The sequence below is a fragment of the Zosterops lateralis genome (assembly GCF_965231275.1).
Source record: "Zosterops lateralis genome assembly, chromosome: Z".
In the NCBI taxonomy this organism is placed as follows: Eukaryota; Metazoa; Chordata; class Aves; order Passeriformes; family Zosteropidae; genus Zosterops; species Zosterops lateralis.
Window position 1 is genome coordinate 77,178,182 of NC_139800.1, and position 15,841 is coordinate 77,194,022.

Here is a 15,841-nt window from a genome sequence, read left to right on the forward strand (position 1 = left end):
GGCTTTGTGACATTCTATGGGAAAGTACAGGATTGCAAGCCCTTTGATAACAAACTGCATTATTTCCTCTTCCTCAATGACTGCTCTCCTATCAACTCCATCTACATCCCAACTGTCTCATTATCAGGTCAATATTGTCTTCTTAAGACTTTATTTTCTTTCCCCCGTGGCTGGGGATGTGTCTTAGAGCCCAATCATTCAAAACCCTCAGTTCTTCCACAGCATCACAAAGAGGAATAAGCCATTCCAGAAGGCCCTTCCTGGCCAAGCACGGAGCTCCTGTCTCCTCAGGCCATCATCTTTCCTTGCTGTCTCCCAGCCTCAGTGTTTTCTTCCATTTCCCCTTTCTCTGCGAACCCAGCCTTTTTCATTTGTTTCGTTTGGGTCTGGGGGGATTTTATGGGTTTTTTTGGTGGGTTGTTTGTTGGGGTTTTTGTTTTGTTTTGTTGTTTGTTTGTTTACTTGCTTTTGTTTTGTTTTGGTTTGTTTTGGGGGTTTTTTTGTGTTTTTTTGGGGGGGGGTTTGTTTGTTTGTTTGTTGGGGGTTTTTTTGTTTGTTTTGGTTTGGGTTTTTTGATTGGTTTTTTGTTGGGTTTTTGTTGTTGTTGTTGGGTTTTTTGGTTTTTTGGTGGGCTTGGTGGTTTTTTTTGTTGTTGTTGTTTTGTTGGGGTTTTTATTTTGTTTTTTGGTGGGTTTGGGGTTTTTGGGTTTTTTGTTGTTGTTGTGGGGTTTTTTGTTGGGTTTTTTTGGGGGGGATTTTTTGGTGGGTTTGGGTTTTTTTGTTTTTGGGGGGATTTTTGTTTGGTTTGTTTTGGGGTTTTTTTTTTGTTTGTTTGTTTGTTTGTTTTTGTTTTCCCTAATCAATGGTGTCAGGATGCAATCCAGCATCCATTACATTTTACACCACCTTTCAGACCCAAATCATCAAGTCTCTTGTCCAACCATCTTCTCCCCGTTTTCTCCAGCTCTTTCCTCCTTCATTTGCGCAAACTCCTGTCTTCCCCCACCCTTCTCTGCCCCACTTTCAGCCCCGGCAAAACCCGCATTGGGGTCCCTTCCCTTCCCTTCCCTTCCCTTCCCTTCCCTTCCCTTCCCTTCCCTTCCCTTCCCTTCCCTTCCCTTCCCTTCCCTTCCCTTCCCTTCCCTTCCCTTCCCTTCCCTTCCCTTCCCTTCCCTTCCCTTCCCTTCCCTTCCCTTCCCTTCCCTTTCTCTCCTTAGTGAAATCCTCTCTATTAAATCTCTCTCCAAGTGCATCTCTTGTAAGCCGCCCCTTCCCAGCCTAGAGCAGCCCCAGCGCAAACCGCAAACGCTGCCGAGGACCAGAACAAGCCGGGGCTACCCTGTCCCTACAGAGGCCACCGCGGCACAGCCCCTGTCGCTGCTGTCACCGCTGCCGGTACCGGGAACCGGGACGGGATCAGAACACACCAGACCCGCCCGCCCGAGCCGGCGCGCGACGAGCGACCCCGTCCGCGATCCAGGGAATCGAGCGGCGGCGAGCGGCGATTGGCGGCGCGCGCGCGGCCCCGCCCCGCCCCCTCACATGACCGCTGGGCGAGCTTTTTTTTTATTGTCGCGCCCGCTCGCCCCGGCCGCTCGGCGTGCCCCGGTGTCCCCGGCACCACCGCCACCGCCATGGGCCCGCGCCGCTCTTCCGCCGGTTCCTCCTTCCTCCTGCCGCTGCTGCTGCTGCTCGGCGTGTCTGGTGAGCGGGGCAGCGCCTTGGCCCGGGGGGAGGGCAGCGGGTGTCCCCACAGGCTCGTCCCGGGCCCCCCGCCCCCTCACGCGTGTGACGCACCGGGCGGGCACCGGGAGGGCCCGGGGGGGGGAGGCCGGGGGGGGTCCCGGGGCCGCCTGGGCCCCCGCGGCGCCTTCAGGGGGCGGCCCCGGGGCGGAGGCGCCGCTCCCCCGGCCCCGCCACTCACGGGAGGGGAAGGGAGGGGAGGGGAGGGGACAGCGGCGGGGCCCAGGCCCCCCGGGCCCGGCGGACGGAGCCGCACCGTGCCGGGGGAAGGCCGGGAGCCCGGGGTGGCTCCGCCGAGGGCGGCGGCCCGGCAGGCGGCTCCGCGGGCCCACCAGGCCGGCCTGTCAGCGCCGCTCGGCGAGAGGGCCTGGCAACGGCCGTGCCCGGGTTCACCGGGTCAGCAGTCCGGCAGCGGGGAAAGTTCTCTTAAAACGCACTTAAAATTTAACCCCGTGTCTTTGGAGCTGGCAGTCGTGGAAATACAGTGAAGGCGTGTCAGTCCCGTCTTTTAGGGATCAGTGTGAGTTAATCGCTGTGCCTCCCGTAAAATAATAGGTCCTGGTCTGCAAGCAACGCATGGTTCAGGTGCTGTGTTCGTGCCCTTTGGTTTACACAGTGTGTCACCGGAAAGCTGGTGCTCGTTTCAGAGAGTCAGAATTCTGCGTTGGAAGGGACCTCAAGGATCAGCCGTTCCAGCCTTTCTTGGCAAAAACACGGTCTAGACAAGATGGCCCAACACCCTGCACAGCCAAATCTTAAAAGTGTCCAGTGTTGGGCAGTCAACACTTTGATATTTTTAATTTGTGTCAGATAAAGAGGCTATAAAATATTCTCTCAAATTTTGCCAGCTTTGACAGTTCCATGATCTGCATCATATTTGTTACACATTTTAGGAATCTAGATATTCTTTCAGTGTCTGGTAAATTGAATATGGTCCTGACATAATTTACTGCTTTGTGATGAGCTGTCCTCTTAAATGACTCTAGAAAATGAAGTAAAAAACAATGTCTTAGTAGCTAATAACAATATCTTACAGGTTTTTTCCAGTCCTATGCAGTCGAAGTAGAGCTAAAGGATGCTTCAAATGCTACGTGCCTGTATGGATTTTGGATGATGAAGTTCTTGATAACATATGAATCAAACAGTGGTGATTATGTAAGTATTTGGGAGTAACTCTTGCTGAGAACTGGATTTTGACCTGGATAAAGGTTTAAGCTCTTTATGTAGGGTGTTTCATTTCTTACTTTTTTTACTAAGTCAGTTGAGAAGAATATTCTTATATAGTGCTTATAAAATAAAGAATAAGTTCTCAGTCTTACAAATTACTGAAACTGCTCTGTTGCTCTTACTCAAATGATGTACACAAAACTCACCAAGTCTAACCAGTGTCAGTGTAGTTATGTTCTTGGCCCAAGCAGTAAATGTAATTGCAGTTCAATGGGATCAAGATATACAGCCAAGTTAGAGTTGTACTTTTGTACTTGAATCTGATATGGCTCCTTTCTCAGGCAGGTGTCAGGAGGCCTTTATCATAATTTTCCAGAATAACTTAAAGTAATCTCACTTACCTTGTGCAGAGTTTCAGCTAACTCCACCAAGTTTATCATGTTGTCGTGGGGAAGAGCTGCCATGTGAACGCATTTAAAATTACCCTTTTCTTCTAGAAAACCACAACCCTGAACTTGTCATCGAACGTGACACACAATGGAAGCGTCTGTGGCAATGACACAGAAGCTGCCCTGGTGGCACTGCAGTTTGGAGAAGGTCATGCTTGGAGCATTACCATGAAAAAACTCAACGAAACCTACGGGGGAGGCTTCATCACCCTCACCTACAACACCAATGACACAGCTGTATTTCCTGATGCTAAAAGAAAAGGTAATATTCAGTGCAGAATCTGACTTGCAAAGCAGTCTCAGCCAGAAGTGTCAGACCTCGTGTACCTGACCTGGCTTGGCTTTTTTAAAAGTAAGGAGGAGTACAGGAGTTGGTAATGAATATAATGAGTTCTGTACCACGTGCTGCCAACTGCTCTTCCTTGTACCTGCCTGCTGGGTAACAACCCAGGCCAAATGGCTTCACTGAGTGTGTAATTCCTGTCAGTGGAAGAGAAGGGGAAGGAGAAACAGCTTGGATAAGTGAGGTGCTGGTAGACAGCAGGCACACAAAAGATTAATTTTAGTGTGCACTGCTTGACCTTGTACCTTGCCAAGCAATACAGTGTTAGCCTGACTGTGTACTAATGCCTACTAATAACAGAGTATTTTTTCTCCATAAAAACTTAAGTAAAAGGGTTCACCTTTCTAATGGCTTGTCTAGTTCTCTAAGCTTGGTTACTCCTGCGCTACCCAGCAGTTCAGGTCAGGACACATAAGGAAAACATTGAAGAGAGCTTAAGATTGTTAAACTTAATTATCTCTTTGTCTTATGAAATTATATAAAATGTAACACCAGCTCTAAGTTCTTGTAGCTCATAAGGCATTAAAACATTTTTGCTTCTTTGTAGGACCAGTTACTGTTTCTGTGAAGGATCCTTTTCCTCCAGCTCCACTGAATACTGTCTTCGTGTGTCATAATTCCTTCCTTATTGAAGCAGAAAATGTAACGGAAGTTTACTGGAATGTTACTGTGCAGGCTTTTGTTCAGAATGGCACAGTCAGTAAAAAAGGTGAGCATTTCGGTTTGTGAAAGAGCTTTTTTGTGTTGCCCCTTAGTGCAGGGAGCAAAGTCCCATAATAAAAAATCCACCAATTCTAAGATGTGCTGTGCTTAACAACATTCATGTAAATATCCTCTAGTATTTCTTCCCTTGTTCCTGGAAAAATAGATTAGGAGAGCAGATTTAGTAGTGTGCTGTAATGTCGATTGTTTGCGTGCCAAGGCGGGATTCTTCTCAAGTGTGTATTCCAGTAATTGGGGTATTAAGAATAAGCATTTCAGAACTGCTGTTGTGAGTAAATGATTGAGTTTGAGGGGTTTTAGCTGACTGCCTTCCATTTCCAGTGGTGGCCTCTGCTGTTGCATTTGGATAGTCCAGAGCCTGTTGTGTCATAGCTCAGAAAGAGACAAGCACATCATCCTGCTACATATGGCATAATAGGGTCACTGACTTGATCTACAGCAAATGCATGTCACACTTTTATAACAACTGTCTTTGTGTGTTTTGCTTCCGTGTGACAGAGTGTGGATTTACAACTGAGTGTTACAGGATTTCTGAGAATAAATGGCAGCTTTACTTTGTCTGAGTAATAAGACGTCAATAAAATTTCAGCAATTAAATGGTGATTAAAATGTCTTTGCAGAGTCTAGATGTTCTACTGATATACCTACTTCTGCACCTACTGTTCCACCTACTACTGCCAATGCAACTACTGCCAATGTCACTACTGCATCTGCCACTACTTTGTCTCCTGCTCCAACTGCTCCCCAACCTGTGGAGAATCCAGCCACAGGAAACTATTCTCTTAAAAGTGGAAATAAAACTTGTTTCCTGGCAAGTGTGGGGCTGCAGCTGAATGTTTCCCAAGACAAGGTGCTTATTTTTTCTTTTGAAGAGTAAAAGTTGCTATAGTTGTTTGGTGAAATCTGAATGCAGGGTATTTGCTTTATACACTGCTGGCTGTCCAGAGCTGCTTCTAAGTATTGTATGTAGCACCTCTCTGACATCAGAACAGTTTTGTCACATAATACCTGTCTTCAAAAATCTTACACGGAGCCAGCAGAATTTGTTACTGGGAATACTTCTAATATGATTAAAAGTTGGGAACTTTCTTAGCTGTTATGGCTTTTGTTCCTGCAGATATTGTCTTTCCCTTCAGAGGGTAGCCTGTTGTGTTAGGGAACAAAGTAACACTTCTCAAGCAATTAGTTTGTTTTAGTACTGCCAGCATGTAAATTTAACTCAAACAGCCTTGGTTCCATAGCAGCCAAGCTCAGCTCTTCCTGCTGTCATATTTATGACAAGCTCTTCTAACCTAAGACTGTTCCTGACTGAGACAACATATTCCAAAGGCAGCTGAATGTCTTTGCTGTGCTTTGTCTGTATTTTAGCCACTTCTGATCAACATCAATCCAAAGACAACTGTCGCAGATGGCGCCTGTGGTAACACGACAGCCACTCTGAAACTGAACGATGGAAATAGCACACTGATTGGCTTCACATTTGCTGTTGTAAGTAACTTGTTTTATTTTAAACTAATTTGCCATTTAACAGCGTGGTGATCGCTTATAGTAAAATCCTCCTGTTGCTTGCTGGTGGTAGAGTGTTCTGTTTTGGGAAGTGGAACTGGTCCACTGAGTGCCTCAAGACAAATGGAGAACTGGGTTAAAGTTGCAGAAAATGTAGGACTGGTAAATGTGTTGGCTTTTTTAAAGCACGTGTTCTTAAAGTTACAAATGCAAAATTGTGCGCTGACACTTGGTTTTTGCTTCTTGAACAGAAAAATACAAGTGCAAGTGTACAAAAATTTTATCTGAGGGAGGTGAACGTTACGCTGCTCAACCGTCTGAATGGTTCTGGTAAGAAACAGTATCTGCCTTAAACAAGTGTAATAGTTTATTCAGTGTTGGTGTCAAATACTTCTGGCCTTTTTTTTCAGTGTTCTTCATGCTTACTGTTAGCTCCTAATTTATGTCTAGAAGTTGGTTTGAACAAAAATAATAAGCAGAAATGGCTGTAAGAGTTACTTTAAACAGCAGTGTTGGGATCACTCTACAATTCCTGAAACTTCTGCTAATGGAGTCACTGTAAATTAAGAGGGCTTCTTTGTAACTCTTTTCAGTAAAGTGATTTTTTGTGGTGTGAAATACAATTGTACCAACTTTGAGGCTTTTTGCCTAAACCAGCTGTTGTCTTCCTTGATTGAAGATGCTGCTGTATCTTCCAACTACTTGTACTTAACTCTCACTAAAAAAAGGCCAGTTCTTCAAAAACTAAAGCATACTTTGCCCCCAACAAACGTATGTTTTCTCTTTATTTTTCTTTAATTGCTTGTCATAGCTACGGCAATTAAAGAGCATTAAAACTAAAATAGTTGCAACTCTGCAGCACTGGGACAAGTGTAGGTAAAGGGAAAGCCTGATGTCATGTATATATGAAAGCAAGGTTACTGCAAAGTACCAAAGAACTTCAGTCTCTGATTTCTGGTTAAGCAGATCGATCCCACTTTGCACTACTTTGTTTTTCAGACTAGTCAGTGTTGAAGTGTTGGCCCCTCTAGATTCAGTCTTACTGTATTAGCAACTGTCTTGCATTTTAAATGAACATAAAAAATCCCTTTCTTCTTTTTCCTTCTTTGTTTAGTAATTTCAAGTGCAGATAACAGCAATTTCAGCAAGTGGGATGCTTTCCTTGGTAGCTCTTACATGTGTAGAAAAGAGCAAACTCTTCAGATTAATGAAGATGTTCAAGTACATACTTTTAATCTATGGATTCAGCCATTCCTTGTGGAGGCAAATAAGTTTGCTACAGGTAAGAGTTACGTTTTTGTTTTTAGTGATGCTTGCAAAATTCTTACTAAAATGTAAAAAGCACCAGCATTAGGTATAAGCACTTTATCTTGGAAGCTCTTGTTCCAATTTTTTAAAATAGTTTAGATATACATGAATGAAGTTCTGAGACTGACATTCAAGTTCAAGCAAAGCTTTGTTCTCACTTAAAATATATCTGCTAAGTGTGTGGTTCTCCTTCACAAAACTTGGATGAATTAGAGACACTGAAGGGTGATTTAGGCATTTCTGTACAGAATAGGTTAGAAGTTACCTCACTACACCTTGACATACAGCTTTTTATAGCTCAGGTATGTAAGAAAATCAGACAGAAATTTTACAGAAGTGGACTTTGGGAATACTGTTAGGTGTTTTGTTTCTTTTTAACTGTCAGTCTAAGGAATAGGAGTGTTGGGGAAGAAGGAACTGTCAGAGCTTCCTTCAGAGGCAGTCTTGAATATCCAGAACTAAAAAGAGATTCTGAAATGTTTGTTTGCTGCATTATTTTGATCTTGTCTGGAGAAAACTGAAATGTCTTATGTTACCTCTTAATATTTAGTGCAAACTGGTCTTTGAGCTTAATGCTAGTATTTGCAGCTTAGTCTTATTGGACTAGGCTGATCTGTAGACACATAGATTGAAAAGTTCTGTTTTTAGACAGAAGCAAGATAACTCTCCATATGTGTGTAGGGTAAACAGTCTTTCTAAAGAGTTAGGGACCCATTTCACTCTGCAGTTAAAGTTGCAGCTAGCTTTCTTCTAATTATAGTTATTTTATCTGTGTAACATGTTTTCATTCTAGATAGATTCTTGATACCAAATCTAGGTCACTTTTTTATCTTTAATGACTGAAAGCGCCAACCAGACTTGCCTTAAGTATGAAATGGATAAGCCTGGTTATTGAATGTAGAAAAAATGGCTACTCCCTTGCCTAGTGCAGATCTTGTACACAGGAAAACTTGTACACCCTTAACTTGCTATAGGTTATCAATGCTTAAATTAAGTATAGTGCTTAAATGTGCTAAATGTATCAAAGAACCTCTGCAGTTCTTTCTCTCTTAGTTTAAGTAATATTTGATTTTTTTAACACCTTTGTATTAAGGAAAACAGATTTTTTATACCACGTTTGGCAAGTATTCTGTCTTTATTTGTTCCTTATTGCAACCTTTTTCTCACCTACAGCCCAGGAGTGTTCGCTGGATGATGACAGCATTCTAATCCCAATTGTAGTTGGTGCTGCACTTGCTGTCTTGATTGCCATTATAGTGGTTGCTTACATAATTGGCAGAAGAAAAAGCTATGCTGGATATCAAACTTTGTGAATCTAAGCGTGATTCCTGTTACGATTTCACTCTAAATAAAGCAAGTGCAAGTTCTGAAGTCCAAAAAAGACCCAAAACTTAGGAGTAATTATTAGCCACAGCTAATTGGAGTTGAGAAATAAAGGGAGAATGTTTATCTCTGATGAAGCAGAGCTACACTTTGTTTTCCTGCCCTAAGAAGACGATGTGGGTTTCATAGCTGTTTTGAAGATGTCAAATGCTGGATGAATTGTTAGGCTAAGGATTTTATCTTGCAAAGATCCTAAAGCATTTTAGGATTTATCTCTGCTTTTTACAAATACTAGCCTGAAACAAGAACACGTTCTGAACTGATGTGCATTGGGCATCTCCCAGAATAGCATAGAATTTGTACTTGCTTCTCTCCTCTGCGTTCCTTAGTTGTCATAATTGTGGGTTAAGCTGGCAGCATTAGTCACTCTGTTGACTTGTACAGTGTTTAACAAGGATTGTCTAATGCCCAATAGCAACTTTGTTTTCCATAGGATTGAACTTCAGGCTGGTGATTAAGTGATCTCTTGAAGTGGCAGCAGTAACTTACTTGCCTTTGTTAGGGTTTGAGTAATTTACTCCTGCCTCGGTGTAGTTTCAGGAATCATTCCTATGCCATGGCTGTACAAACAAAACGAGTAATTTCCCAAATGGTGAATATATGGGAAGACTTCAGTGCTGAGATGCTTTCAAAAAAGAACCTGTTAGGCACTGAATTCTTTATTATACCTTGGCAGTCATCTAAAATACTCACCTAAGGCAGACTTCTGCTAAAGTAATGCAAGCTTTTTTTGCTGGCATCAGTTTAAAGGGAATAACCTTTCTAAATATTCCAGAACTTTAAAGTGCACTTAACTTCATACCATACTCTGCACAGAACTGGTCTGTCTTGTTGCTTTGAATGACCATTGTTTAAAGATGCTTTCATTTAGTGAGCCAGTATCTGTTGTTGCAGCTTGAGCTGTTTTGAAATCTTCATCTTGAATGGTTCTCTGCCAGTCCAAGTTCACATTATAACTGCCCGCCATTGGCACTCTGAATGTTTAATGTACTTTGTGTTGGATTGTTTGCGGTGTAGCTTTTATTAATGTTAAGAATGCAAAAGCCAAACAAGTCTGAGATGGACCCACAACACCTGTTTTTCCTTGCTGTATGGAAAGAATAACTAGGAAAGAATAAAAAAGTGCAGTGCAACTGGACTGTTCTTAAACTGCAGCTCTGTAGAGAATAACCCTTGATGCACAACTTTCCTCTGGGCTCCTTGTGCTGTAATACATATTCTTACTGCATGGAAAAAAAAAAAAAAGAAGTCTTTTAGACTTTTAGGTAATTGTGGCTTTTTTGCATATGTCATAACACGAGCTGCCTAAACTAGTTATTTAACGAACATAACATTTTCTCCCCCTTTAGAATGAGTTTAGCCTGCATCAAAGCTGCTCTAGTGTTTTATTAGTGTTCTCTAGGGTTGTAGAGATGTCTGTGGCATGTTTGTATACAAATCATAAAATACACTTCTTTCAGTAATGGTTTGGGTTGTTTTTTTTTGTAAGGACAGTTTACTCTTGACACTAGCCAAGGAAGCATGTATGGGGGATAGTGCTTACTATAGCTTGTAGTCTACAGCTTGAACTTTGCATCAGTTACTGAAATACATTTTAATGAAAGTGGGGAACCGCTATAAGTTTAATCATGAAACAAGCTTCAAGACTTACCATTTTAATTTTTAAAAATGGATCTAATGACTTTCATATTAATATATCCTCAAATGCAGAAGTTCCTATTGATTTTTTTTAGCACCTTTTCTTTTTTTTTTTTTTTTTTCTTTTTTTCCTTTTTTTTTTTTTTTGTGAGTGATGTTCAGTGGCACCAGTTAAACATGCATTTCTGTTAAGGAGTAATCATCACACTTTTCTTCTGACCTTGCAAATTTTTGAACTGTAGACAGTTTTCAAGTGATAATATAGAAGATTCATTCAAACTGCTTCCTAAAATCAACACTAGAAATACCATTGCAAAAACCTGTAAGTATGTTGGCTTAGAGATTTAAGTACTCCTAGGTTGATATGCAGGTAACTGGTTCAAAAAACAGCAGTTTCACCTGACTTCCTGTTGTTATAAAACCACTAGTTTTCCTGTATGTATTGCTCCATAGGGAACTGTCAATCTGTTTAACCTGTGCTCTAAAAAATAAAGATTGTTCTATTTCTTAAGGAAACTTGTTCACATTTTTTAACTGATTTGAAAACAGACGTCTTGTATTGTCTTTTTTTAACAAAAATAAACTCAATGAGTAAGGTGAACTCTAATCAGTCTGTATCTGAGATTCTGTTACATAGCTGGTTCTGTTCTGGTCTGTGGAAACAGCATTTAAATTGTGGATGTATTTAACACCTGTGGATGTGAAATACTAATATGTACAACCTGTTATAGAGTGTGGTTGGTTTAGTACCTTATACACAGTTTACTAAATACTGTATTTTAAAATGTTAAAATTTCTGATATTTCAGGTTAAAGATGTCATGCTAATAGTCCTCAAAAAAAGCATTTCTAGCCAGTGAATGATGGGATTTGTGTTTTGGAAGGGGATTTTGTTTGTTCATTTGTTCTTTGTTTTGGCTGGTTGTTTTTGTTTTTTTTTTTTTTTTTTTTTTATGACAGTGTTCTCCATTCCTTAGCATATTTTAATAAAACACAAACTTTGGGGCTTTTATCATGAGATAATTCAACTGAGTTGAATCTCATGATTGGAATTAAAAGGGAAGGCAGCTTTTATACTGGGGATAAAAAAAGCTTTGGGCCAAAAATTTATGACTTTTTTGAACGGAGACACATTCAGCCACATCAGTCGAAAAAGCTGTTCCTGCTGGCCCTGCTGTGTGTTGGGCTGCAGATAGCAATTCTGCACTTGAAGACACCTCTGAAGCTTGTAACCACTGTGCAGTAGCCACACCTGGATAGATGTGTGCCAGCAAGGATGGAATGTTCCTGGTATGAAACCTTTACCCCTTTTCCACCCTGGGGATTCCCTGTAACAGTGCCACAGTGTGACGTGTACTGCAGCCATCTCCTTCATTTGAAGAAGAGAGGGAATTTCTGTCACTGCCTGCTGGGCACCTTCATCCTCAGCAAATCAATTCATAGTGTTTAGTGACCCATTACCCTGCATCTAGCAAATTGTCTGTGTTGGTATTTACTGAACAAAGATGACTAAACATCAAATGCATGTCTCTCTTGAAGATGCTTAAACATTTTCTCAGAATATTTTGAAATAGCTGTATAAGATGCGTAGTTCCTTTCCTCTTTTTTTTTTTTTCCTTCCAAGTGTTACTCTGCTTGGCAAGAGGTGCCTTCAGATAATACGAGTTCAGTATTTTCAGCTGTTTTGAGCCCTCCACGTGTTCTTGCTCTTAGGCAAAGGCTTTGTGTAATATTTCGGGAAGGGGCCATGGCAGGTGTGTGCTGGACTGTAATAAGCTAAAGCAAGATGATACATTTCCCTTAATTAATGCTGATTCCATGAAAAACAGCAGACAACTTTTGAGGAAGCGTTGACTCTGTGTGATGCTCTGTCCTAATTAAAACCTCAAACAAAATAGTTTTACAAGGAGTGCTGCTTTATGAAACACTTATAAGTCAGGCACTGTTCCAGTGCTGGAGATCCCAGGCATGGCCTCCTGCCTTACCAAACCTCTGCTGGCACAGGCAGGTGCAGCTCTGCTCTCCTTACAAAACAGATTTTGATGCCAAGCCCTGCCCCCAAGTTTTAAACCAGTTCCTAGCGTGTTTTGTTAATCATTGATGAGTGTTTTTACCAGCAAGGAGCTGCTCACATGTTTTACAATCTGTATATTAGAAAAACACTGTAAATTTATAGATGGCTCTTCTATTTTCCCTCTGATGTGGATTTCAGTGAGGTCTGTGTAGTTCTCAGCTGGAACTAATAACCCTTTTGCATGGAAAATAAAGTGAAGACAGAGACTGTCAGTGTTTTCCGTGCAGTGCCTGGAGGTACATTTATCTTGGCTGTTTCTTGTAGGTCTTAGTAAGGTTCTGCTTTGTTACTTTGGTTGTCCCTTATGTCTTGTCTAGGACCCAGAGGAGTGCTGGTGACTCAAGGGTTGGGAAGACCCCTGGACAAGGCAGTAATACACCATTGTGGGGGTTTTGTTGCTTTAATGCTGCTAATTCTGAGATGTAATCAGCTAATGCATGCTCAGACTGCTGGTTTGTCCTCACATTTCTAATCTGTCCTCTGCTTGTTAGAGGAAGCTGAAATCTAATGAACAACTTGAACGTACAAATAAGAAGTATATTACCAATATAAAGGATGTGTGTAGTAAATACATTTAAAGAAATCAATCTTTCCATCAATTCTTTACTCAATACTGATTTTACTTTACATGTGTTATTGTATCTAATACAATGGAATTTCTCAAAAATGCCTGTTGGCTCCTTGCTTTCTTTGGTTTCTAATGCTTGATTTCCCTTACTAATTTATTCTCCCTTGCTTTTTTTTTTTTTCTTTGTTCTTTTCTGCAGCTGAAGAATGCATTGCTGATTCTGACCTGAACTTTCTTATCCCCATCGCAGTGGGTGTGGCACTTGGATTCCTTATCATTCTTGTCTTTATATCTTACATCATTGGAAGAAGAAAAAGTCGTACTGGCTATCAGTCTGTATAATCTCTTAATTCCATCTCTCTTGCCCACCTTCCCTGTTCTTTTCCCTTTCCCACACTTCCTGACCTGCTCCTTAAAAAAAAAGAGAAAAACAAATTAATTCAAGTTTCTTTATTTAAAAAAATTAAATCACTTCATGACAGAATAACATGCCATGAGTCTGAAGATGAGTTGCAGAAGCTACTGTATGACTTTGGAGAAAGTGAGTGTTCTGAGGACCAGAGAATTGAGCAGAGTTGGTGTGTCTCTGTGGGAAATGTGATTATTTTTAGTAAAGAAGACATCTACAAAACTTTCTGTCATTTAATCTTTTCATACAAGAAAATTTCTAGATGCCTACAGCTTGTCTTGGTTAATGCTACAGCTAAAACTATAATTAAAAGTGTGAATGCTGTGTCAAAAGGGACAGTACATGCAGTGGAAAAATGAATACCCAGCTCTCAACAGATTTCTGTTGGCATATGGCTGTTCTTGTGAATCAGCCTGAATTTCCTATTCCTTCTGAATGTAAAAGTAGTACCTGATCTCACTAATATCCTGACATAATATGAGAAGAACATCTGATTCTTCAAGTAAGTTAATTTGTTTAACATCATATGGAGAAGCTGACTGCTGATGTAAGTTGAATAGCTTTGCACTGCTGTGGCGTCTAATTTGCTAAGATAAGGTTCAGGTCTGGAGTACTTTGGCTACTCAGAAAAGGCAACAGTCTGCTGAAGGAAATGTCTCCTGTGCTGTTTTGTTGAACTACATTTTTCCTTTTGTTTTGAGCTCAGTTGTGAAATGAGGGTGGGAGGCTGGAATTTCACTGGCTGCAGTTTCTCTCAGCTTCTATTCTGAACATAAAAGAAACTACACAGCGTTGGTCCATGTGAGGCTCAAAAGTATTTTGAGAGCACTCAGACTGATTAAGAACACAGATTGCTCAGAGATTCCTGCAGTTCCTTTGGACAGCTTTCATAGGTCAACATGGGATCACTGAAAAGCTCTGATCTTTGAATGCAAGTGGAGATATACAAAACTTTTCAGGTTTGTTAGAATTAATGTGCATTTAACCTCCTCATTATTGCTGTCTCATTGTAAGAGCACAAAATACCTAGCATGAGGAATGCTGATCATAAAGCAGAAATGAATATATGTATAATGAAGAAAGTGACTTCCAAAGGAATAAGACATCTTACCTGTTTGATGATGCTTTCTTTGTTATTAGTGCCATACCTTCGCAATTCTATATTCCATATCTAAACTGTACCAAAATCAAATTTAGTGGTTTGTGGTTGTGTTCTGCTTCATTCCCATCAGGTTCACATTGATGGAATGAAAGAAGCCTCTTGTTCTTTAAACCTTTTTGGCAAAAGCCTTTTGCAGCCAATCAACCCTGAGAGCGCACAAAGTTCTGTCCTCTGCAGCAAGCATTGACTAAAGCTGCTTCAGTATTTAATCTCTTTGTGCATTGGCCCTGTATCCATGTTGTGGGGAAAGCACCTTCAGTAATTCACATACACAAAGGTGACAGTCAACGCTGATGTTTAGGCAACTCACAGTAGTTGTGTGTTCAGGGAAGGGAGTTTTCCAAAGACGTAGTTTTAATGTTTGAGAAATATCTGTACATTCAATTATTCTTGTCCTCACAGTGACCAAAGATAACATCTACCTGATTCTGACAAAAGTGATTCCGTAGTACAAATGGGCTCTTGGACCAAGTTATGTTTTGGGTTTTTTTAAGGAATGTAATTAAATGCTGCTGAGGTGGACTGTGTGCTTTAGGTTTGGTTGTCTTGGTCTCTTGTATTGTACCTTTGCTCTTGCAATACTTGATTTCCCTGCCAGTGTTAAATGGAATTATTTCAGGTGGCATATTATGAGTACACCCACTCGTCAGTGTGGTGTTTCTCTGCTGCCAGCAGATGGATTACAGCTTTGTTTTCATGCTGAGATTGCAGACTGAAGTTTTTAATATCACTTTTGCTAGGCTATCTTAGTGAAATGTGGTCATTTCCTAGATGCAAACACATACACATATATATATTTTGTATATACATAGAAAGTATTATTTTGAGCTTCAACAGAAGTAAAAAAAAAAAAAGATCCAGCACTTTAGGGTTGTTGCAGCATGAAGAGTGGTGTGTACAATTTTCCAGATCTTAAAATGAGTGTACAAATATGCTGACAGCAGAACATGTATATGGAAAATAAAGTTAATTATTGTGTTTATAAAGCTTTGTTTCTGTCTAAGTAGACATGAATGCCATTTCTGAGAGATTTTCCAGTGGGATTGTCAATGTGCTTGGATCTTGATATTTGTGGGGAAACAGAAGCTTTTCCTTCTAAGCTATTCATGGATTTACATCCAAATGAGTTGATTTTTGTGTTGATTTGGTCAAAGTATGGATCCAGCATCTGCTAAAGCACCTCCTCTTCCAACAGAATCCTTCCAATAGGGAATAGATATTAAAGTTTTATCTTGTTGCTAGTGTGAAGGCTGTTAATTTGATAGCATGAAACACAATGAGTTTGGTTTCCTTTTAAGACCCCACAAATCCAAATCTTTTAAAAGAGCTAAAGCAATTGGCAGACAGAAAAATGCTTGTGGGTTTAACT

General features: G+C 40.8%; 1 protein-coding gene across 1 annotated transcript; it reads left to right on the top strand.

Annotated features, from left to right (window-relative positions):
- Window positions 1-1,577: 1,577 nt before the first annotated feature.
- On the top strand, window positions 1,578-13,335 carry LOC310923217 (lysosome-associated membrane glycoprotein 2-like). Its single transcript, XM_083884393.1, has 9 exons — window positions 1,578-1,704; window positions 2,780-2,898; window positions 3,408-3,621; window positions 4,250-4,411; window positions 5,046-5,275; window positions 5,794-5,913; window positions 6,183-6,261; window positions 7,046-7,213; window positions 13,101-13,335. The coding sequence occupies exons 1-9, from the start codon at window positions 1,635-1,637 to the stop codon at window positions 13,241-13,243; spliced, it is 1,305 nt and encodes a 434-aa protein (XP_083740519.1). The 5' UTR covers window positions 1,578-1,634; the 3' UTR covers window positions 13,244-13,335.
- Window positions 13,336-15,841: the final 2,506 nt, after the last annotated feature.